At 39.3% G+C, this 24,785-nt stretch overlaps 3 protein-coding genes and 1 non-coding gene across 5 annotated transcripts; 1 reads left to right on the forward strand and 3 right to left on the reverse strand.

Annotated features, from left to right (window-relative positions):
- Positions 1-270: 270 nt before the first annotated feature.
- On the reverse strand, positions 271-2,681 carry LOC103414540 (galactinol synthase 2). The gene is made up of 4 exons (XM_008352915.4): positions 2,119-2,681; positions 1,346-1,666; positions 1,073-1,207; positions 271-701 (listed from the first exon to the last, which is right to left on the reverse strand). Exons 1-4 carry the CDS (start codon positions 2,407-2,409, stop codon positions 465-467), a joined length of 984 nt encoding a protein of 327 aa, XP_008351137.2. The 5' UTR covers positions 2,410-2,681; the 3' UTR covers positions 271-464.
- Positions 2,682-13,508: 10,827 nt separating this feature from the next.
- TRNAG-GCC (transfer RNA glycine (anticodon GCC)) lies at positions 13,509-13,579 on the reverse strand. The gene has a single exon. It is a non-coding gene; the product is annotated as a tRNA-Gly (tRNA).
- A 411-nt stretch (positions 13,580-13,990) lies between these two features.
- LOC103452654 (small ribosomal subunit protein bS1c) lies at positions 13,991-16,873 on the forward strand. The gene is made up of 7 exons (XM_008392186.4): positions 13,991-14,554; positions 14,988-15,263; positions 15,383-15,463; positions 15,712-15,993; positions 16,082-16,192; positions 16,378-16,464; positions 16,629-16,873. The coding sequence occupies exons 1-7, from the start codon at positions 14,261-14,263 to the stop codon at positions 16,734-16,736; spliced, it is 1,239 nt and encodes a 412-aa protein (XP_008390408.1). The 5' UTR covers positions 13,991-14,260; the 3' UTR covers positions 16,737-16,873.
- Positions 16,828-24,036, reverse strand: LOC103452653 (uncharacterized). 2 transcript variants are annotated; one of them, XM_008392185.4, is made up of 14 exons: positions 23,721-24,036; positions 23,499-23,611; positions 23,321-23,417; positions 23,087-23,211; positions 22,272-22,803; positions 21,949-22,134; positions 21,373-21,666; positions 21,120-21,272; positions 20,533-20,687; positions 19,397-19,502; positions 18,284-19,279; positions 17,884-17,956; positions 17,378-17,737; positions 16,828-17,221 (listed from the first exon to the last, which is right to left on the reverse strand). In XM_008392185.4, exons 1-14 carry the CDS (start codon positions 23,823-23,825, stop codon positions 17,028-17,030), a joined length of 3,489 nt encoding a protein of 1,162 aa, XP_008390407.2. In that variant the 5' UTR covers positions 23,826-24,036; the 3' UTR covers positions 16,828-17,027. The 2 variants fall into 2 exon arrangements, with proteins under 2 accessions (XP_008390407.2, XP_008390406.2); XM_008392184.4 differs by having other exon boundaries at positions 17,378-17,740.
- Positions 24,037-24,785: the final 749 nt, after the last annotated feature.

The following is a 24,785-nucleotide window of genomic DNA, read 5'->3' on the forward strand; positions in this document are numbered from 1 at the left end:
TAGTTTTTCTTTTTTTAAAAACACAATTTGTAACTTTGACACCAATGAATTAGGCTGGCATTGTTTTCAGATGCCACCAATGTATTAAGGGTAGCTATTGTTACAATAGAGATTTCTACATAGGACGTGTACTCCTATTTGGTGGCTGCATGGTGTCAATTGAGGTTTGCCACCAATGTCAGTGCCTGCTCTTTATAATAGACACCAAACGTAAGGTGTTCTTTAGCCAAAATTCTAGTAGTGATATCTTAAAGAAACTACAAATCCAAGTACATAATAGCATCGTTTTATTCGCAAACTCGGTTGCACGTTACAAACACAACCCCATATAGACTTATGGAGTATATATAATAGAAAGTGTAGTTTCCTACACACACAAGTTGGTGTAGGTAGTATAGCTATTAATACATAGAAGTCTGGCTTTCAAAGCCAAATCGGCGTCACATTACCCCGGGACTAGTTGATCAAGCTGCAGAAGGTGCACTTATTTGCTCATCAACGTCAGTCCCAGATAATCTGGAAATAAAGGGTGGAAGCTTTACATGCTCGTCATCCTTCTCCACACGATCATCCACATCATCATCATTCTTGTAATCCAGTGAAGGGTCATCATAAATATCCCACCATTTCTTCACCAGCATCTTGATGTCCTCTCTCTCCATATACTGTTCATTTCCTGTGTACCTCCATGGCTTTGATCCCTGCATCCCACTCAATTTAATCAAACTTCGGTTCCATGTCATACATATATTGTCAGACTGAATTTTAAATGTTTATTATGGCAAAAATCCACTCAATCAATAATCCAGTCTCATATGAAAACTAAATTATTTAGGTAATCTTTGTATGTGACTGGATTTGAAGTTCTATTTTGGCAAAAATCAACTTCATCAATGATCAAGATTCACACTCTTGATTACATGATTCCGTAACGAAAATTGAATGATATTTAAAATCAAATTAGTGTTTTGTACTGGCAAAAATCAACTCCATCAATAATTCACATTTAGTTTGGTTAGAGAATATTTTCTTGTTCGTAGCGAAAATTGGATGAGCTTTAATTGTTACATACCGCAGCACAATAGTGAACAACCTTCACTTTGTCAAGGTCGACATTCTCAGGGTGGCGCCACAACATAGCCAAAACAAGATTGTATATAGGTGGGATAGGACTGTATACGTCCCTGAAGAACATGTTCAGAAAGTCCTGCATATGGTCATCAAAATTATTGTTCAAGTCGGAATGAATTTTTTTTTCTCAAAGAAACCCAAAATAACATGCGTTTTTGGCGCAATTAATTACGACATCAACACAAAAAATATAAGCAGACGATCCTGCTATTACCTGCTCGGCGAACAAGGAAGGAGGGGTGACTTGGAGGGTCTCTAGCAGATCATGGCAAGTTAGAACACAAGGCTCAAAGACAAACATGCCGGCATTGAAGTAACGTGGTGGTGGTGAGCCCAACTCGGCCGGCCACTGCACCTTCTCCGGGCACTGCTGGCAGTACCCAATCTTGTACTGAGGAGATTCACTCCATGTCTTCTCACAAAAGCAATCCATCACAGCATAAAAATTGCCCTCGGGCATGTCGAAAAGGTGATCAATGTTTTCAAACACTTGAATGTCTCCATCCAAGTATATCATCTTCTCATACTCCACAAACTACAAGTTAATACACATAAATAATCAAATTTTACACATATGGTAGTTGCATGATTGAAATGCACTAATGACTTATAAATCATGTAAATGGAAAACGTTGTCTTGTCTCACCATAACAAGTTTCGTTTATAGAATATGAAAGTTCTGAACCACTAATTATGTAGAATATTAATTAAATATATTGTTTAAATTGCACCGATAATATATTAAACATGTTTAAACTGCATCGACAATCAGTTTAAATTGCACCGACAACATGTTTAAATTGCACCGACGGCACTAAGAATATGCTTAACATGCTTAAACTGCACCGACAATCAATTTAAACTACACCGACGGCAACAATATGTTTAACATGCTTAAACTGCACCGACAATCAATTTAAACTGCATTGACAACATATTTAAATTGCACCGACGGCATCGACAATACATTTGATGAGAGAATATTACCTCCCAAATACGAAGCTTGGAGTAATTGATGACATAATAAGCCATGGCAAATTGGGTTTGGCTTTCAGGAGGGTACACAGGGTCAATTGCATGAACAATGCATCCTTGAGAGTGGAGAATCTGAAGGTGGTCCTCAGGAACATCAGGCAGGACAGCCACCACAAGAGGATATGCAGATTTGGCCTTCCTTAGGCCCTTGGCAAGGCCAACCACACCTTTCCAATAGTCTCCATTGCCAGCCAAAAAGGTCACATAGGCCCTCTTGGGACCGTTTGTCTCTGCAGGGGACATCTCTGGATAAAAGTAGGGGAAGAGATTGCAGAAAATTTGAGAAGATTATCAGAAGAAGAGAACAAGAAAATTAGATGTTGAGGAGAAGTAGTAGGCATCAGTTTATATAGAGGGATGAATGAAAAGATTGTGGGTGTGGTGGCATGAATATGGAAAAAAAATTACGAGGTGGAAAGTTTTGAGTGAAGAAAATGATTCTTTGCAATCCTTTAAAATTTCAACATGTGGCAAGAACAAAGTGACATGTGTAATAGGTTAAGAAGAAGACCCCAACTTCTCAGACAATTTACTATTTGCACTCATTTTCTAACACATAACCTACGACATAATAATATGGTAATAATTAACACTAAATAAAATATTATGTTTATGAGGCTTAATTTTTCCTCTTTGAGCTCAATTCTCAACCCGCAACATATTTTAATGATTTGATATTTGGTAGAGATATGATAATATATCTACTATGTATATGTACTAAAAGTCACTATCGATGTCGAATAGGGTTATATTTTAGTTTAACTATTATTGTGAAAGAAAATTTAAGAAGAAATGCGAGTTTGATGATGGCTGTTATGAAGGGACTGGGGGATGATTCTTCCTCCTACGGCCCTATTGTAAATGACTTGAGATGGTTCCTTGCAGAAATGCCGCACCCGACGGTTAGCCATGTTCAACAGGAAGGAAGTGAGGCGGCACATCGGCTTGCTAGGATGGGTATTAGTAGCTCTCAGGAGTTTGTGTGGTTTGAGGAACCTCCGGATTTGATTCAGGATATATTAGTTGAGGAGGGTTTGTAATTTGTTGGTTTATTGTTGTTGATTGTTCATTTGAGGATAGGTTTCCACTATGTGCGGGACACTATTTTCCTTAGATCAGGTTGAAAGCCCTGGTAAGATTTTTATCGAGACTCATTGAGCATACTATCCCCAGGATCCTCACGAAGTGGATCCTCATTCACTTGTAACCACTATACTACACAAACCACTTGTGATATAATTTACTTTAATATATATATATACACATATACATATATATATATAATATTCTTTATGTTCTAATATAAATGACACAAATTGTTATGTATGTCATTTTTGGCTGAAAAAAAAGAGAGCCTTTTATATTATTTATTTAAGGTAAAACAATAGTAATTTTATTAATAATTAATAAAGTACAATCTTCAAATTAAAAATCATGATTGAGATTCAGAGGTAATAGGACAAGAACTTATCAATGTGATTAGTGCGTACGCACCTCAAGTAGGGTTGGATACGAGTTCGAATGAGAAATTTTGGGAAGACCTTGGAGACTTGGTGCAAGGAATTGCTCAGACGGAGAAGTTATTTATAGGAGGAGATTTAAATGGACACGTGGGCAGGGAGACAGGCAACTATGGAGGTTTTCATGGTGGCCATGGTTTTGGAGAGAGAAACGAGGATGGGGAAGTTATCTTGGATTTTGCAATGGCATATGATCTCTTCTTAGCCAACACCTTCTTTAAGAAGAGAGAAGAATATGTGATCACCTACAAGAGTGGGTCGTCAAAAACACAAATAGATTTTCTTCTAATGAGGAAAGGGGATCGTATAACTTGTAAGGATTGCAAAGTTATACCAGGAGAGAGCGTGGCTAATCAACATCGCTTGTTGGTGATGGATGTACATATCAAAAGAGTGAGAAAAAAGAACAAGACTTGGAAGTGCCCAAGGACTAGATGGTGGAATCTAAAAGAAGAAAAACAAGCCATTTTCAAAGAGAAAGTAATCACCCAATGTGTGTGGGATAGAGAGGGGGAAGCTAACCAAATGTGGGATTCCATGGCTAGTTGTATCCGAAAAGTAGCAAAAGAGGTATTAGGAGAGTCCAAGGGCTTTGCCCCACACCAAAAGGAATCTTGGTGGTGGAATGAGGAGGTACAAACAAATGTGAAGGCTAAGAAGGAATGTTGTAAAGCCTTATACAAGGATAGGACCGATGAAAATGGTGAAAGGTATAGAAAAGCGAAGCAAGAGGCGAAGAAAGCTGTGAGAGAAGCTAAGTTAGCGGCTTATGACGATATGTATAAGCGACTAGATACCAAAGAAGGAGAGTTGGATATCTATAAACTAGCTAGAGCAAGGGAAAAGAAGACAAGAGACCTAAACCAAGTGAGGTGCATCAAGGATGAGGATGGAAAGGTTCTTGCTACAGAGAACGCGGTTAAAGACAGATGGAAATGTTATTTTCATAATCTTTTCAATGAAGGACATGAAATGAGTGCTTCTTTAGGGGAGTTGAGTAACTCAGAAGAGTGTAGAAACTACTCTTTTTATCGTAGAATCTGGAAGGAAGAAGTGGTTGTAGCTTTGAAGAAGATGAAGCATAGAAAAGCAGTAGGCCCAGACGATATACCAATCGAAGTGTGGAAAGTTTTGGGAGAGACAGGTATAACATGGCTCACTGACCTTTTCAATAGGATTTTGAAAACGAAGAAGATGCCAAATGAGTGGCGAACGAGCACTTTGGTGCCTATCTACAAGAATAAGGGCGATGTACAAAATTGCATGAACTATAGGGGTATTAAGCTAATGAGTCATACAATGAAGCTCTGGGAGAGAGTCATTGAGCATAGATTGAGGCAAGAGACACGGGTTTCGGACAACCAATTCGGGTTCATGCCAGGGCGCTCAACCATGGAGGCAATCTATCTCTTATGAAGATTGATGGAAAGATATAGAGATGGGAAAAAGGATTTACACATGGTCTTTATAGATTTGGAAAAAGCGTATGATAGGGTCCCAAGAGACATTCTTTGGAGGATTTTAGAGAAGAAAGGAGTACGAGTAGCATATATCCAAGCTATACAGGATATGTATGAACGAGCAAAGACTGCCGTAAGAACTCATGAAGGACAAACCGAAAGCTTTCCCATAACTGTAGGATTACATCAAGGTTCATCCTTAAGTCCTTACCTTTTTGCGTTGGTAATGGATGAGTTAACAGGACATATTCAAGATGATATTCCTTGGTGTATGCTTTTCGCAGACGATATAGTGTTGATAGATGAAACTCAGGAAGGGGTAAATGCAAAGCTTAACCTTTGAAGAGAAGTGTTGGAATCTAAAGGTCTTCGCCTAAGCCGATCAAAGACAGAATATATGGAGTGCAAGTTCAGTGCAAATGGAGGCCAAAACGAATTAGGGGTGAGGATCGGAGATCAAGAAATACCAAAGAGCGACCGTTTTCGTTACCTAGGATCTATCTTGCAAAAGAACGGAGAATTAGATGGAGATCTCAACCATAGAATACAAGCTGGATGGATGAAGTGGAAGAGTGCATCCGGCGTGTTGTGTGACCGCCGTATGCCACTGAAGCTCAAGGAAAAATTTTATAGGACGGCAATAAGGTCGGCGATGCTGTATGGCACAGAATGTTGGGCGGTGAAGCATCAACACGTACACAAAATGGGTGTAGCGGAGATGAGGATGCTTCGTTGGATGTGTGGGCACACGAGAAAGGATAAGATTAGGAATGAGGATATCCGGGGTAAAGTAGGAGTAGCCGAAATTGAAGGAAAGATGAGAGAAAATCGGTTACGGTGGTTTGGACAAGTGCAAAGAAGGCCTACTGATGCTCCGATTAGAAGATGCGACTATGGGACAGAGGTTCAGGGCCGAAGGGGTAGAGGAAGACTTAGGAAAACTTTGGAAGAGACCCTAAGAAAAGACTTAGAGTACTTGGATCTAACGGAGGACATGACACATGACAGAACACAATGGCGTTCTAAGATTCATATAGCCGATCCCACTCAGTGACTTGGATTTTCCAAGTCTCCAACCGAGAAGTTTTCCTCACTCGGGAAATTAAGGGAACACTACCTCAACCTACATGCTCCACTCACAAAGCTTCAACATACAAGCTTCAACAAAAGAAAATTTAAAGAACTTAGCGAAGAAGGCTTTGGTGTATTTAACATAATACGTTGAAATGAAGGAAAGCTTATTTATTGATATCCCCGATAAGTTACAAATATGTACATATACTTGAGTCAAAATAAACAAACAAGAGGGAGCATTCACAAAGGTTGCTTAGGAGAAGTCTCAACAGTCGGTAGAGCCCCAGAAAGAGAAGGCACCGGAGGGGGATCATTCGGAGCCTCAGTACTGGACAGAACCCTAGAAGGAGGAGGCATCAGAGGTTGATCATTTGGAGCTTCATTACGCGGTACAGCCCCAGAAGACGAAGGCAATAAATGCCTTTGGAACAAACCCACAAATCTCTGATGATCAAGTAAAACCTGACCATCAGATTCATTCATCTGGTCAAGCTTCATTTTCATGTTTGTAGCATAGTAATGTGCGAGCCGGTGCAACTGTTTATTCTCATGCTTGAGCCCTCTAATCTCTTGTTTGAGACTCATCACTTCAGCCGCCAATGATTCAACTTGGCGGGTTCGAGCAAATAAGCGTTGAGCCATATTAGACACAGAACCTGCACACTGAACACTGAGAGCCAGAGAATCCTTAACAGCCAACTCATCAGACCGTTTGGAAAGTAGTCTGTTATCTTTGGGAGTGAGAAGGTTCCTGGCCACTACCGCAGCGGTCATATCATTCTTCATCACGGAATCCCCAACGGTAAGAGGACCAGTAGGGGAGACGAAGGATGGGCGCCATATGTTGTCTGGAGAAGGCGGGGCTGCCTCTTCAACAAGGTTCAAGTCAAAACGACGGTCGGAGGGGCCAAACATTTTCAAAGGTGTTGAAGAGAGAAGAGGTCGGACAAATCAAGATCTTAGAAGTGCAAGAATGGAGCTTCTACTGGTGGATATTCAAGTGTGCTTTGGAACTTAATGTCAGCCCCTATAAAAATCTGCACTCGACGAAGCTTCAGAAATCGAATAGGCGCCTGCTCAGAAATCGAAGAGGCGTTTGCTTTTTCAAAAGCTGGGCTACTCATAGACCACGAGGGTCGATCTCAGAAATCGAAGAAACGTTTGCTTTCTCAAAAGCTGGGCTGCTCAAAGACCACGAAGGCCGATCTTAGAAATCGAAGAGGCTTGGTTTCTCAAAAGTTGGGCTGCTCAGAGACCACGAGGGCCGATCTCAGAAATCGAAGAGGCACCTACTTTTCCAGCCTTGTCAGCACCTGTCACACGCACACTCAACTTTGCAGAAATTATGGGCATTCTGTCGAAGATTTCTGGCGAAGTAGAAAGCACATGAATCGTACTGTTCAATCACCCACTTCCTACACACAACAGTAGCTCATGGGTACCACAGATAACTTTGCCAAAGTTCTCTGACAAAGTTGAGACACGTGAAGCTTGCAGCTCCCACTACATCGCTCTGACCAAGAAGGGTAAAAGAATAGCAAAGAAACAACACTAACAAAGTTTAGACACATAAATTTTGAAGGTCTAGCTACCATATTATTACCCACAAGGGTAAAGGAACAGTACCACTGCTGGATAATTGGAAAGTCCCGGTGTGTCAACCTCTGTGCTTCGTGGCAAGGTAGACTAGCAAACATGCCCAACATTTACTCACATTCGAGAAAAACACTCTCAACAAGATTGCTTGCTCCAAAATCGAAGAGGCATCGCCCTCCGAATCTCGAGAGCCAGACTCCCAACATGATTACTTTCTCAAAAATCGAAGAGAGGGTAAAGGAACAGTACCACTGCTGGATAATTGGAAAGTCCCTGTGTGTCAACCTCTGTGCTTCGTGGCAAGGTAGACTAGCAAACATGCCCAACCTTTACTCACATTCGAGAAAACACTCCCAACAAGATTGCTTGCTCCAAAATCGAAGAGGCACCGCCCTTCGAATCTCGAGAGCCAGACTCCCAACATGATTACTTTCTCAAAAATCGAAGAGAGGGTAAAGGAACAGTACCACTGTTGGATAATTGGAAAGTCCCTGTGTGTCAACCTCTATGTTTCGTGGCAAGGTAGACTAGCAAACATGCCCAACCTTTACTCACATTCGAGAAAACATTCCCAACAAGATTGCTTGCTCCAAAATCGAAGAGGCACCGCCCTCCGAATCTCGAGAGCCAGACTCCCAACATGATTACTTTCTCAAAAATCGAAGAGACACCGCTCTCTGAATCTCGAGAGCCAGACCCCCAGCAAGATTGCTTTCTCAAAAATCGAAGAGGCATCGTTCTCCGAATCTCGAGAGCCAGATCCCCGACAGGATTGTTTGTTCAAAAACTGAAGAGGCACCACTTTCCCAACTTCAAGAGCTGGATCTCCTTGGATAAAGCTTGTCTGTAATCTTCACACGTAACATCAGCTTTCCAGATACCACAGACCACTTTTTCAAAGTGCTCTGACAGAGTTAAAACATGTGAAGCTGGCAGCTCCCACTACCGTGCTATGACCAAGCAGGGTAAAGGAATAGCATTATTACTTGATGTTAGGGAGACTCCTATATATGTCGACCTCCATCCCCAACGGACAGGCAGACCTGCAAAAATGTTCAACCCTTCCTCTTATCTGAGAGGGCACTCCCAACGAAGCCTTTCGAAATATTCAGCTTTCTTTCCCCCCGATAACACCTCTGTAAACAAGCTATACTAGAGCAAGAATATCTCATATCATCAGGGTTAAAAGCAAGAGTATCTCATATCATGCTTTTTCCCTGTCTTTTCCTTTGGCCTTGTTCTTACCTGCAAGACAAGGAGAAAGAGAGCAATCAGTCAGCACTTGGAATCAAGCTTCCAGCCAGGAACTGACTGCCTGGAACCCCTTACCTGATTACTTACCTGGCATTGCTCTCGAGTACTCATCTTCAACATCTTATGCTTCCAGGGAAGATACCGCATCTGCCTGAGAAACAGATAGGGCAAGTGAGAAGGATACAAGGAAGCATGTGGAGACAAGCGTAACAGCACACGTGCCGATACATCCACTACTCTGTCAAAAGCAAAAGTATCCCATATCAGCAGGGTCGAACGCACTCTAGATTTGATGGACTTGTTTTGACCCTCAAATTCTTCAATCGGCCTTAAACTCTGGAGGAAACCAGAAAACCCTCCAGCCCAGTTCAAGAATAAGCCTGTGGAAAGTTACTTCTTCAAAAGCAAAAGTATCCCATATCATCTCTTCTCATTTTTCTTCTCTTTATCCTTCATGCTGCCTGCAAGATAGGGAGAATGTGAACAATCAGCCGGAGCTCTGATTGCTTACCTTGTCTGTCACCTCTTTCAGCAGATCCCCTAGCTCGGCGACTTGGGGGACTCCTACTACATGGTTTGTATCGCGCTTGACCAAGCCTGAAACTACAAGTAAGCTTCAAGTGAAATTGATACATTACCTTGTGCATCTCCACCAGTTACAGATACCACCCCTGGATGGAGGAAGAGTACTTCTAGAGAAGATGCCACATCTACCTATGAGACAGATAAGGCAAGTCAAGAAAATACCACACTCCGGTACTTAGAAGTTTCGTGGTTACGAGATCATTCTCCCACAATATTTCCTAATGTCATTTGTACTAAATCATTCACTTGTACTCACTAAAGGAGAGCTTGAACCTATGTACTTGTGTAAACCCTTCACAATTAATGAGAACTCCTCTATTCCGTGGACGTAGCCAATCTGGGTGAACCACGTACATCTTGTGTTTGATTTCCTATCTCTATCCATTTATATATTTATCCACACTAATGACCGGAGCAATCTAGCGAAGATCACAAAAAGTGATCGTTTTCGCTATCTAGGATCTATCTTGCAAGAGAACGGAGACTTAGATGGAGATCTCAACCATAGAATACAAGCTGGATGGATGAAGTGTAAGAGTGCATCCGGCGTGTTGTGTGACCGTCGTAGGCCACTGAAGCTCAAGGGAAAATTTTATAGGACGGCAATAAGGCCGCGATGTTGTATGGCACAGAATGTTGGGTGGTGAAGCATCAACACGTACACATAATGGGTGTAGCGGAGATGAGGATGCTTCGTGGGATGTATGGGCACACGAGAAAGGATAAGATTGGGAATGAGGATATCCGAGGTAAAGTAGGAGTAGCCAAAATTGAAGGAAATATGAGAGAAAATCGGTTCCAGTGGTTTGGACATGTGCAAAGAAGGCCTACTGACGCTCCGGTTCGAAAATGTGACTACGGGACAGAGGTTCAGGGCCGAAGGGGTAGAGAAAGACCTAGGAAAACTTTGGAAGAGACCCTAGGAAAAGACTTGAGTACTTGGATCTAACGGAGGACATGACACAAAACCGAGCGCAATGACGTTCTAGGATTCATATAGCCGACCCCACTTAGTGGGAAAAGGCTTTGTTGTTGTTGTTGTTGTTGTTGTTGATTGAGATTCGGAGGTCCTCGGACTCGGACTAAACAAATCTTGCTCGAAAACTACAGAGAACTACAACATGGCATGCAAATTCAGAAGCCATATATATGTCATGCATGCAAATATCATCCAATAAACAATTTTCATATGAAACTAGTCATCAAAAGAATAGGGTAGAGCTATTCACACAACTATTTTTATTTTTCACACACGTCTCTCAATTTTCGGTCGTCGGACGATTGAATTGAAGATGATCAATGATGAAAAATTAAAAAGTGTGTGTGGAAGGTAAAAATGGATGTATAGCACTAAAGAATATTGTTCTCATTGGATATAATCGTGTGCAATCTTGTATATTCTTTTTTTGTTCCCTTTATCTGTTACTTATCTTTTCTTTGGAGAGAAGTTAAACTAGCCCGATCATATTTCTGATCCTCGATCAATTTAGGATGTTGAGTGATCTAAATTTTAGAGATTTTCTGTTCAATTCGAAATTCATTAAAATCCCAAATAATAAATGTCACAAATCAATTTCAGTTAGTCCTATGTGATGCTCTTGAAAGATACAGTTCAGATTATTCTGTGTAATTTGTTTCAGTTTCCATTTTGATCTCAACAATTCGTTTCCTTAGAACATACTCTTAACTGCACTCCCCTATGGAAGGTGACAACATAATAACTGCACTCCCTTATGGAAGGTGATAACATAATTTTAACTGAAAGCCATTAAATATAGAACGTATATATGTATTATGACTAAAATGGTTAAAAATATTTGTCTATACATCAAGTTTTTAGGTTTGATTTTCTTGTGTGTGTGTGTGTGTGTATATATATATAAATAAGAAAATGAGTTCAAACTTCCCATAGAACGAGTCATATTTTATTATATCTTTTAATTATTTGAGTCGTTCCATTTTAGTTTGCGTTACTTTCAAGCACAAACCGCTATATAACTTAATACTGCACAAACCACTATATTGTCTTATATCATCAAGTTGCTTTTAGTGATGTGTGCTTGAACATTCATACTTACCATACAACTAATTTGAATATATGAGTATCATTTTCTCTTGAATTGTTCTGCTTCCCATAAAAGTTTATAGTTTATACTCCATCAATTAGTAAGGGGAAAATATATATTCCCATTTCCTAAAGGGTTTCTTTCCATTCGATTTGGTAAAGAATCTAATCTTGTCATTTACAAATACAACAAATGAAAGCAGCAAAAAACATGATGAAAGCAAAGGCAAAGATACTTGGATCGAGCATATTTTTTTTAGTTTTGATTTTGAAGAACAAATTGTTCCACACGGTTGAAAGACCCTAATATTATAATTTATAAGTTTAATGGAGCAAGTTGTTAACTAGGATTGTATTAACTTTTTATCTGCAGAAGGGGTTTAGTATTAGTGGGGTGAGAGGTCTGATTAGCCAATGAAGGTTATGGTACAAAGATTAGTAACTAAACAGTTAAGTTTAAATATTAACACCAAAATAATCCAGTTTCAAAGTCTGCATGCAGTTTGAATAACCTAATCGATGATCCAAAGTTTATTACAAAATTGCAGCATGATAACTTTCCGAAATGTCATGCTCATTTTTTATTCTTTGATTCCTACCCTTTTATTCTTTGATTCCTACCAGTTCTAACTAGCTAAGACAGGGATATTCTTGTTTTAGTAATCTGCAAACAAGTGTAAAAGGTGGCATGAAATAGTGGGAATCTGCCCAAATACTTCTGAAGCAACTTTTCTGGAAGAGGTGGGCGGCTCTCTAAAAACTACAAGGTCGACGGAGAAGGAAAGGATTTTAGCCTTTGAATTAGGGTTTTTCTTTATTCTTTTTCATTTTCAGGTGGTCGGTCAGTGCTGATGAAAACTATATAGAGAATAGTGCTTCGTTTGGTTGGAGTTTGGACAGGTACTCCGATTGAATGAACGCCAGAATTTATTTTTTTTACAATAGATTAAACTGGCAATATCTTAACGTACGGAAAGCGGGATTTGAATGTGTTATTAAGTTTTTAAGTTTGTGTTGTACGTATAATCAAAGAGAATTCAAACTCAGAAGATATGGTTTTTAATAGACAATTTTGAGAATTCAAACCCAGACGATATGATTTTTAATAGACAATTTTGACATTTTTATTATAATTGGAGCAAGATAATGTTGTTGATTATTTCCCTAATGTGTTATTAGTGTGATGTATTCAATTGAGATTTTGAAGGATTTTAATTCTTTTTATGGATTCAGGGGTATTCAATCAGGATATTAAGTGATTCTTTGAAATTTAATGTGTATTCAATCAGGATTTTAAGGATTTTAAGATAGTTTATTAAAATCCTTAGAAATATAGTTTATTAAAATCCTTAGAAATCTGAGTGTATTCAATTAGAATTATAAAGAAGTTTATAACATTCCAGGTATATTCAATTAGAATCAAAATTTAAATAATTTGAAAAAGTTGAAGAAGTTCGAACCTAAGACCTTTCACTTTCAAGTGAAAATGAATACCACCAGACTGTACCACTGAGTGACTCAAAAGATGGTTTTTAATAGACAATTTTGAGATTTTTCTAAATTATGTTGTTGGATTTTGTTCCCTTAACAAAAATGCTATTGAGGGAGCAAGAACTTTGACGGAAGACAACTTGAAAAGGAATACCACCAGACCGTACCACTGAGTGACTCAAAAGATGGTTTTTAATAGACAATTTTGAGATTTTTCTAAATTATGTTGTTGGATTTTGTTCCCATAACAAAAATGTTATTGAGGGAGCAAGAACTTTGACGGAAGACAAAAAAAATTGCACCAGCCGGGAATCGAACCCGGGTCTGTACCGTGGCAGGGTACTATTCTACCACTAGACCACTGGTGCTGCTTGACAGTCAACGTCAGCTTTTATGAATTTGTTAAGACTATGAATAATATGGCTTCATTCTTCTTTCACACAGCTGCCTCATGCCGAATACGTTACTAACTACCTTTTGGGGTTCACTGAAAAACCCATCTTTGTTCGGAAAGGACTTCTATACGCTCTTCATTATGAGAATGACTCGTACGGTGCACCAAGAAATACATCCTATCTTCATAATGCGAAGATATAGAGCAAAAAATGAACGCATCATTATATTATTGGTACGAGACGCCACTGTAATTGTGTATTTATTTTAAACAAATTCCTCTCATTCTGAACGCCATTGTGAAATTCATGCCAATAATAAATATTATGTGTTTTGACGCTAATAAAGTATTATATTATTAGTTCAGGACGGTATGATAATAGTGCACTGAAGTCTCGATCGAGTCTCTCATTTGTTGCCCTGACTGTCCTTGTGGATCATGACAGCCCAAATTTAGGGAGGATCTAGATCCAATTACATGGGCCCATCTTTCACCATGACCCATAAACTTCAACACAATCACATTGTCCAAAATCCATGCAACCCTCTCTCTCTCTCTCTCCCATCAGTTGCCTTATCAGCAAAACCAAAAAACTCAACTTCCTGAAAAGCCACACTGCGAGCAAAGCAACACAAAACAAGAGAGAGAGACAGCCATGGCGTCTCTGGCTCAGCAATTCACAGGCTTAAGATGCTCACCGCTCTCCACCTCGAGGCTCTCGAAGCCCTCAATCCTGCCGAAGCAAAACAAAATGCCTGGTTTGCTCCCCATCGTCTCCGCCGCGGTCATCTCGAATGCACAGACCAAAGAGCGCCTCAAGCTCAAGGAAATCTTCGAGGATGCTCACGAACGGTGTCGTACTGCCCCCATGGAAGGTGTCTCTTTCACTCTTGACTCCTTTTACAACGCTCTCGAGAAGTACGACTTCAATTCTGAGATTGGAACTAAGGTCTGCCTCTCACCCTCTCCTTTTGGTAATTCAAATTTGGTTCTTTTTTTTTATTTTAAAAAATCCTTTTGATTAAAGGTGAAAATGGTTTGATGGGTATGAGCTGAAACGAAGAAGTTATGTCTTTTTGTATCGAATTCGAGACTTGGTCTGTGTCATTGGGCTCACATTCCATACCCAGAAGAACTATTTTTCTTCTTTTATGTGTAGAATCTACAATTGCATTAAGTGTTGGAAATGGCACTACTTTGTCATTGGGCAATGCCTGCGGATTTTTCGGTTTTGAGCTTTTCTTCAATTCATTTTTTTGACTTGGCATATAGGTTTACAGTGAGTACCTGTAACTGTTTACAGCATATGTAGTTTCTTTGTTATCCTGCGGGAGATTTTAAATTTGAGCACACGGCTTTGTTTTGTGGTTGTTTTTTTTCAGGTGAGGGGAACAGTTTTCAATATAGATAACAATGGAGCATTAGTTGACATTACTGCAAAATCTTCAGCATACTTGCCTCTTGAAGAGGCATGCATTCACAAAATAAAGAGTGTAGAAGAAGTGGGCATAGTTCCCGGAGTGAGAGAGGAGTTTGTGATTATTGGTGAAAACGAAGCTGACGATAGCTTGATCTTGAGCTTAAAGTCCATCCAGTATGACCTAGCATGGGAAAGATGTAGACAGCTCCAAGCTGAGGATGTTGTTGTCAAGGGTAAGGTAAGTATCTTCTTACCTTGGTTTCTTGCCTGGAATGTTAGAATTGGTATATATTTCCAAGCATCATGAGTATGATTGTAATTTTCAGACAAATAGCGCTCTAAAATGTATTTGTTCAGGTTGTTGGTGCGAATAAAGGTGGAGTGGTGGCCGTGGTGGAAGGCCTTAGAGGTTTTGTTCCTTTCTCCCAGATATCAACAGTTAGTCCTTTAACCTCCCTTCTAGATTTCCAATTCTCTTCTTAGTTGATACTTACGCCATCTTTCTGATTGCATTTGCTTGTGTGGTAGTCCATGAAATAAACAGGCAGTCCATAACATTATGCTTCTTCCTTCCAAAATTCTTTTCTATCCGGCATGCATTGCTGTCATTGGCATGGTTCTGAGTTCGAATTACTGTTAACACTAAATGCTTCAGTATCTGAACCACATTTACTTTTATATATTAGAAATCAACTGCCGAAGATCTTCTTGAAAAGGAGATTCCTCTGAAGTTTGTGGAGGTTGATGAAGAACAGTCTAGGCTTGTCCTCAGTAACCGCAAGGCCGTGGCAGACAACCAAGCACAGCTTGGAATTGGGTCAGTTGTCCTTGGTACTGTTCAGAGCTTGAAGCCATATGGTGCCTTTATCGACATTGGTGGAATCAACGGCCTTCTTCATGTTAGTCAGATCAGTCATGACCGAGTCTCTGATATTGCGACAGTTCTCCAACCTGGTGACACTCTCAAGGTCTAGATACTATATCCTTGGCAAGTTATTGGCTGATAGTCTTTTGCCACTGTTAAAACATTTCTAAATTTATACTATTTTTTTGTAGGTCATGATATTGAGCCATGACCGTGAGAGAGGCCGTGTAAGTCTTTCTACCAAGAAGTTAGAACCTACTCCCGGTGACATGATTCGCAATCCAAAGCTTGTATTTGAGAAGGTATTTTCTGTACAATTACCTCTTAACATCTTTACTAGTTTCACTAACCGAATGGCGAATACTAAGTTGTAGCAGTGAAGGTCAATCTTCTTTTCTTCTTGTGTTTTCTCCTGTTATGTCCTTGTTACCTTTCCTGAAACCAGATAAATGACTTATTTGTATGTTTTTTTATTCTGTTCTATTAGGCGGAGGAGATGGCACAGACATTCCGGCAGAGAATTGCTCAAGCGGAAGCTATGGCTCGTGCGGACATGCTCCGTTTCCAGCCGGAGGTACTTGCTGATTTATTATTTCATTAAACTTGCTCTGAATGCCAAATGGAAAAACCAGACTAGGAAACCAGAGTTGAATGTACTTGAATCAGCTTTTAGGGCTGATTAGCGGAGCCAAATTGGCGTGTTTGTTAAACCTTACGCTTTTTTCCTTAATTTTGCAGAGTGGGTTAACCCTCAGCTCCGACGGAATCTTGGGTCCTCTCACTTCGGACTTGCCAGTCGAGGGTTTAGATTTGAGCGACGTTCCCCCGGCTGAAGTGACTGACTGAGGCGTAAATGTTCCTCAGCTTTTTCGGGGTTTTTCCCGCTTTAATTTTCTTGTAGAAATTGTTTGTAAAAGCTCATACCCCAGACTGCCTGTGATGCTAATACACAATCACATTGCTTTAACAAAACCGTTTATGCATATGGCTAGCTATGGAAAATGGAAACATCATTGTTCTGCTTTTGTACAGTAGAGAGTATACTGGCGTAACACATCCGAGACAGGTCCAAACAGAGAAAACGAGTGTGGTCTGTGTTTTCAAAACGTCGACGCAGCATGAAGCTGTTTAGGCCACCTACTTAGCTTTGCTGCTGCTCTTCTTGACTTTCTTCTGCTTCTGCTTCAACTGAGTGAGGCCTGCAGATGTTATCTTCACATTGCCGATAATTGCAGCAACCAGCTCAGGATCAGTACATGCTTTCATCAACTCTTTCTCTCTAACCGTTGCTTCCGGCCTGTGGCTAAACAAATTCATGGCAGTTTTCGCAGCTACAAAAAAGAATTCAAGAAAGAGGTCAACCGATGCGATAAAAGCACTTGAACCAAAAAAAACCACACGTAAGGGAAACGAGAAGATAATTTTCTATCCTAGCATTGCAGGTACTTTAAAAGTTTGCAGACAAATTCAAGCGAGAAGTTCTTTACCTTTCCCCCTCTTCACAGAGCCTGGAACTATCTTCACATGATATTTATAAGACTGGACGGAGCTATAAGGACCACAGACAGGCACCGCATATAAGAGAATATCACTGGGCAGTGGATTGCCCGTCAAGTAATCGACATCGTTTAATTTCTCCTTCTCCTCTTCACCTATCTCATGAATATCATCCTCCTCCATTGTCACCTTGTCAACTTCAGAAGTAGATTTATCCAAACCCACAGGAGGGTCATCTTCAACTCCATTTGCATGACTATGTAACGTACCATCTTGATGTTCTGGACAATCCCGGGACAGATGACCTACCTTTTTACATTTATAACATATTTTTGGAGCATCGACAGGACCTGCTAGATTAATAAGAATTGACGTTAACCACAAAAACTCAATGGACTTCCATTATATGATACTAGAGAGAAATAACCAGCACAGATGGTCTATGGCCTTGGAAGTTTAAAATGCTGATGAAACATGAAGAATGAGGATGACATACTCAGTTTCTTATCTTCAGCCAGAGCTGAATTTTCATTTTGGGACTCTCCACTCTTCTGTACTCTTCCAGCAGACTGAAATTCACAAATATTGTCATTTAGATCTATTATTAGGTTTCTTGAGCAAAAAAATGGAGTAACTTCAAAAAAATCATAGGAAAATTCTGAAGGATGTTGTTATGGATACAGTTATACGTTTGCAGTTCATTTGTGAGAAAATATTAGAATGAAAGTTCTATAACTAGTGCACATGCATAGATGCGGATGCATGTGTACGAAAAAGCACGAAATTATGCATCAAGTGTAAGAGGCATCAAAGCTTAAATTTAGAAAAGATGAATTAAGGGCTACAGAAAACCAATTGGTTATAAATATAAGAATGCTGCAAGTAACTTTACTCACAGCTAGCAAAGCCATACGGATCCTTCTTTCTTCCTCATCCTGGTCGGCATACTTCTCTTTCATCTTCTTGAGTTTACCCTTTTGTCCACGGCTGGCTTTTCCACTACTTGGCTTCTTATCATGAACTTCATTTTCGGTCTGTCTGACAGAAATATTGTGTTGTTTTGATCGGCTGGTTTTTCCACCACTAGGCTTCTTCTCATGAACTTCCTCTTCTGGCTGACTGACTGAACTCTCATGTTGTTTCAATTTTTCGTTTTGCAGATCAGCTTGTTCTTCATGAGCACAACCAGTCTGTCCTTTCTTGAGCTTTCTTCTTTCAGCTCTTGAAATATGAGGTTTCTCTCTTCCTGTAGCCTTATTCTCCTCAACATTAGGTTCTGCTACCAAATCAACGGGAGAAGTGTCAATTTGATATTTTTTAGCAGACATAGCTGTAGATCCAAGCCCAAGAGCTATATCAATGAGATCCTCAAGTTCTGGGGTGACAGATGAAACACCATTTACAGAAATATCAGCATCACTCAAGGTCTTCTTTTCTTTCGTGGGAATTTCAGCCGAGTCTTTTGCTTCAGCATTGCTTGTAAGTAAGCCATTCCCAGATGGGTCTTTCAGATCTGGTTTATCAATATGTATAGATGAATCAGGAGCAGGTTTTGGTTCTTCTGCAAGTTTTTCCTCTACGGTTTCATTCTCTGACTCAGAATCAGATACCTCTTCTAGAGGTCCATTTTCATCAACATCATTCGTCCCTTCCTCCTCACCTCTTACCCTCCTCTCATTCAGATGGGAGCCCAATGAGCTCTCGTCCAAGCGAAATAACAACCCAAAGCCCATAATTAGAGGGTGTGGAGGAAGAAAATTCTTCTTCCCACGAATCATAAAACTTCCAACTGTCAGATACTCCCCAGTAGGAGCAGTTTTACTGACCTGGTGAGGATGAACCCACCACGCACTAGTGACAATCTTTGAATCCCATGCTGCACTGTGGCAAACCTAGAGCATAAATCAGTTAACTATTCAGTAATTACACATCCAGTGATATGAAGCACTCACAATAACACAATAAACTAATATGAAAACAAAAGCATTACATGGAGGTCTGTGACTTACTGTGAAGCATCCTGCTTGGTTCAATGTAAGTGGAGGCACTGGTTGGTCAGGCCTATGGTTCTTTATCACGGTGCTGGAAGCCCCATGCAACTCCGCATGAACATACCTGTTTTTTTTTTTAAAAAAATCAATCAACATGAGAAAGAAGATGCTAAGTTGGTTTCACACTAAATGAAATAAGCAGCTACTTATTGGCATATTTGTAATAACTTTGAGATAAACTAAAGATTCTTGGAAATGTGAAATTGACCAACCAAGAATTCCTATCTCATATCAATGTGGCAATAATAAATTTTGTCAGCTCCATTTATAAGCTTATTTCCTTTCATTTCTCTTGAAGTAGCATGAAGATGTGAAATCACGAAAGGGGGAAAATTCTAGGGAGGATAAAAAGAAGAAAGTCCAAAGTCACTGGATGAGGAAAAAAGAATAGAAATCCAAATAAAAAAAACAAGATATTATAAAAAAATAAAAAATAAAAAATAAAATTTAATAAAAGAAACTTATATAGAAAGGGAACAAGAATTATCAATCGCCAATAGCAGAGGAGTTTCTCGAGGAGGCAACCATAGACAAGAAACATGTAGACACTTCCAGTGACCAATACGAAGGACATACAAAATTGTAAGACAAACAAAACTAAATGATGGATACAAGCTTCAGGAAGAATTTTCCCACACACTATAAGAACAATCATAAATAATCATAAATCACAGTAAGTGTCTTTGAGGATTACAAGGGAGTGCGGGTAGAGGAGCTTGGGATAGAGTAAGATACTGGGCAGCCCCTTGGGCTTCAGTTTCAGTGGAGTTTAGAGATTACAATCTCTCTTCTATATTTAGGGATTTGTTAGCAGCTGTTAATTGATTCGGTTTAGCTTTTCCTCTGTTCAATTAGTTTTCAGTAGGGGTCCTTGCTAGTTTACTTCTAGCTCCAGGTGGATATCTTTTCCACGTGGTTTTCTTTTCCTCTTTTGTAAATTCTTTCCTTTTTTAAAAATTCTTTCGTTTCCTTTCAAAAAAAATAAATAAATCACAGTAAGTGTATTATTTAAATCTATAATTATTGTTTCGCAGTGCTAGATCATTTAGACAAGAACTAAAATGTATTCTGTCCACGTAACTAAATTGACTTACAGATCTCCTTTTGACATATAGCGCTTGACTATCATCTCATTTTGTTGAGCATCACGTCCACTGATAATCAAATAGTTCTCACTGCTGATGAACCAGTTAAATTTCTCAAACCAGTGAACCTTGCGCATATGTGAAATGCTAGCAACAGCTTTTTCCTGCAAGTTATTTGAAACAAAGTGGAATTAAAAAATCAAAGACAGCTATCTTCTAAGATTATATTGGATAATGGTGACAAAAATCTACAGCTAATTATGCTTCTCCTCTTATAAATAATTCTGTTTTTCCTTGTATACATATTTTTGTACGTCTACAAATATATGCTTCGTGTTTCGGTTGCATGTGTTGACATACTGCTCTTATCACACAGTATATATTTTCTGAATCCCTATTATTCTGTCCTTATATTTATGACACCCTGCCTTGAAAATTCTATTGTGCTAAACATGCTACAGCTTCTACTTAGCAGTTGGATGAATACCATCACAAAAACATGGTTGTGCTAAAAGGCTAAAATAACTGATTTGCATTTTATATTTGCAGGCTAGCCATTTAAAACTAAATCATAAGACTATGGAAGCTGAAGCTACCTGTGACAGCTGGAGACGAGTCTTTTTCTCCGCCGCCTTAAATGCTTTTTCATGTGCTGTTACAGTCTTCTCCTGTTTGCTCTCCTGTTTTTTCTTTAGTTCATACCACCGCCGAGCATTGGCATGTGCTGAAAGTGCTAAATCAACTTCCACCTATAATAGAGAAGAAAGGTGATGGAAGTAGAAGGTAAGATGAAGAGACTCATCGTTTTATTCTAGTGAAGATGTAGAAAAATAGAACATTCAAACAAACCTTATCTGCAGGGAGAGTCTTCTCATCATCATCCATTTCATCAAGATTGTTGCTCAGCAGCAATGTCATGCAATTCTTTTCAAGCTGAAGCTTGTCAATGAGGCTAGCAACAGGGTTTCCATGTTTCTTCTCCTCCTTCACCATTCTAGCAATATCCTCCCAACTTGTGCCCTTTGCTAAAGCTACACGAACAGCTACTATAGCAGCATCCACATCATCTAAATTATATTCTATCAATTCCGCCATTTTAACACACTGATCAACTTCTTTCCTTAGCATGTGAACACGATTTTCCTATATCATAGGATTGAAATGATTGAGACAAAAGATTCCAAGCATAAATAGCACATATGGTCCAACAACATAGAATGCAGAACGTAAACCATACACACACACACACACACACACACACACATAAACATTAATATTTCCGAACCCCTGACCCCTCTACCCATCCCCCTACAAAGGGGGATGGGGTACATGGAATTTCGGTTCAACCTAAGTCATAACGCAGAAAAAATCTACTCAAACCTGCCTTTGAATTTCAAATAACATAGTAGAAGAAACAGGGCAAACCTGATCAACACGTATTTTATTAAGCTTCTGGGTGGCAGAGCTCTCTTTCGCCTTTTGCTGTTGTTCTGCCCTTTGACTCTCAATTTTGCTATAGAACTCATCCAAAGAAGCATCAAATGTTTCTAACTCCACATGCTCCCTCGATTTGAATTGGTTCAATAATATGGGGCAGAATTCATCATATATCTGCAAAGATGCAGAAGTCACTGTTAAAGTTTAAAACACCATGTAATGGAATCCTAACTAGGCAGATCTCCATCAACCAAGGGAAGGAAAAAGGGAAATTACACACTAGTTAAAGCATGTTAAGGCAGTGTGCTAACCTGGACAGAACTTCCTGGTTCAGATGGGGGAGCACTTTTCCCTGAATTCTTCTGCATTAAAATGTACCCTTCAGGAATTTTATCACCTGAAATGACATCATGCAGCCAATCCTCAAACTTCGCAACAGCTTCAACCAAAAGCTGAATTGCATTATCGTCTAACTTGTTCTCTTTAGAAACTTTTGTATTTGGAATGAGGCCAGCATCTAATATAATATGCTCAGATAGCGCAGGTCCATAGCCCAACGCATCCCCAAGAACATTCTTCAAGGTGGCCTGTTTTGCTTTAGTATCACCGCTACTTTTACTTGACTCAGCAGGCTTCCCACCTTTACTTTTACCCTTTTTCTCTTTTGGTGCATCAGGCACATTATTTCCACCTTCATGATCCTTAACGGGTTCATTGTTATCTGGTTCCTTAGACAAGGTAAGAGCTTCCTGTAACCTTTCAGCAGTTGTTCGCTCAAAAACTCGACATATTTCAATTGGATAACGATGACGTGACATGATTGCAACCCCTTTATCGTCATCCCTATTAAATGAGAATTACCACCTAATTAATATTTCAACTTAAGAGAAAGAAAACAAAAGAATCAGACATTTGTGTGCTCTCTTACTGAACAGTAAGAACAATCAGAAGCTAGCAAAGATGTTTCTAGCCAAATCTTAAAGCTACAAATGCTAACACAAATAGTAGCACATCAATAATTAAGCAAGAACTGGAAAACTTTTTATTCGTAACATGCCAAGTTGATGGGCAAGAATGTGAGCCCAATAATTAGCAATTTCATAAGAAATGGATGCTACTCACTAACCTATGGGAGCGAAGAAGGGTCATGACCATAAAATCCGAATCTGCGAGAATAACATTTCCCTGGGCATAAAGCTCCAATATAACATAGTACGCATTTTCACCGAGCCCAAATTGAAAGAGAACAATCTGCAAAGGAGATCACAAAAGTTGGACAAAATCCAGAAACTAAACAGTAAAAAAAAGCCAAAAATGATAAAAAAGAACCCAATTTGCAGAAATGTCATATAGCTTGTACCCTATCATATCCAAGCTGCCGTACATCCTCGAGCCTTCGTGTTCGTATGTGCTTCCTCAATTTTAAGGTAAACCCAGATGGAGTATTACTCTTATCCCTGCACAAATTGCAGAAACAAAGATATCCTTTTACCCATTATCTGCAAATTTCAATGGAATGCAATAACTGATAGGCATACCGAACGTATTGAGTCGTATGCAATCTGACGCCACTCTCAATCAATAGAAAAACCTTCTCGCTCTCGCCGGACTCTGTGACTCCACTGCTATTCATGAGCTTCAACATATACGTCTGCAGAAAACCCAATTTCACAACACATTTGAGAATCATAGGAATGCGAATTTGATTGATTAAAGGGAGAAGAAGGAGAGAATGGAGGGGAGAAAGAGAGAGAAGAGACCTTGGGGGAGAGATCGTAGACGTTGGAGCAGCGCATGCCGATAAGCCGCCGCAAGCACTTGACCTCGGCGGCGACATCGGCGGTGTTCATCCGGACCTTCACCATCTTCGCCGACGAGGCTCCTCCTCTGTCTCTGGGTGTTGTATTGCGTGATCGGCGGTGGGGTTATTAGCCTTCTGTGCAAAGGCGAAGGAGCCTTTCTTCTCTTTCTACAATTCTATGCGACAAACAAATGGCGAAGGAGAAAGGGTTTTTACCCAATCATCACACTATTAAGCGGGAATTATAACTTCTAGTTTCCTGGTAAAGCGCGTTATGTATGTTTTTCCTTTACTTGGTACGTAAACACACTTTATAAATTTTCTGTCACTTCATAATTTAACGTTAATTTTTATATCAACACTATAAAATATTGTACAAAAAATATGAGATGACAGAGAGTTCATAAAGAATCCCACTTTTGGGAGATTTTGGGAGAGTCTGTTTAACATCTCTCTACTTGGTATAGTGACAATGATACAAGTAGGATTTTTTCTTTTACAATTGGTTTACTTGAAATTGGAGGAGTCATGAACCGGTATAGAAAAAATGGGGACGTAAAGTATGTGATGAACAACCTTAAGCAACCAGTCCGCCTATCGTGTACTTGATGTTTTATGTTTATCATACCCAAAACCAATGTAAGGTTCACTTACACTGTGTTTGAATGAGAGAAATAAACTTGGAATTTGGATAAAAGTCATACTTTATAAATTGACATGCACAAATTCCCTTGTTTGGATTTATAACATACAAATTTAGAATTTCCATGTGGAAAAAAAAACTTCAAATTTGGAGCCTCCAATTTCCACGTTTAAATTTCATGTAAATATGTGTCATTTCCCAATTTCTATGATTGAGAATTTAAAATTAACAAATTCCGTTTTCAATTCTATTGTTCTTTTAGGTTAACTAAACAACAAAATTCACAAATTCTAGAAAATAAAATCCCGTCATTTCAATTTCCATCATTTTAAGATTCCTTAGTAATCTTAAATTTATTCATCCAAACATAATGTTACTTTT

Source organism: Malus domestica, chromosome 13, assembly GCF_042453785.1.
Source record: "Malus domestica chromosome 13, GDT2T_hap1".
Lineage (NCBI taxonomy): Eukaryota > Viridiplantae > Streptophyta > Magnoliopsida > Rosales > Rosaceae > Malus > Malus domestica.

Excerpts from the sequence above, each read along its gene's own strand:
- LOC103414540 (XM_008352915.4), bottom strand. The coding sequence starts at position 2,409 with ATGTCCCCTGCAGAGACAAACGGTCCCAAGAGGGCCTATGTGACCTTT. Across the intron at positions 1,667-2,118 it reads CCAAGCTTCGTATTTGGGAG|TTTGTGGAGTATGAGAAGAT; the intron begins GTAATATTCTCT and ends ATTAACTTGTAG. Across the intron at positions 1,208-1,345 it reads CTTCCTTGTTCGCCGAGCAG|GACTTTCTGAACATGTTCTT; the intron begins GTAATAGCAGGA and ends GACCATATGCAG.
- LOC103452654 (XM_008392186.4), top strand. The coding sequence starts at position 14,261 with ATGGCGTCTCTGGCTCAGCAATTCACAGGCTTAAGATGCTCACCGCTC. Across the intron at positions 14,555-14,987 it reads ATTCTGAGATTGGAACTAAG|GTGAGGGGAACAGTTTTCAA; the intron begins GTCTGCCTCTCA and ends GTTTTTTTTCAG. Across the intron at positions 16,465-16,628 it reads TGCTCCGTTTCCAGCCGGAG|AGTGGGTTAACCCTCAGCTC; the intron begins GTACTTGCTGAT and ends TTAATTTTGCAG.
- LOC103452653 (XM_008392184.4), bottom strand. The coding sequence starts at position 23,825 with ATGGTGAAGGTCCGGATGAACACCGCCGATGTCGCCGCCGAGGTCAAG. Across the intron at positions 21,667-21,948 it reads ATAAAATACGTGTTGATCAG|GAAAATCGTGTTCACATGCT; the intron begins GTTTGCCCTGTT and ends CCTATGATATAG. Across the intron at positions 17,222-17,377 it reads CTCTGTGAAGAGGGGGAAAG|CTGCGAAAACTGCCATGAAT; the intron begins GTAAAGAACTTC and ends TCTTTTTTGTAG.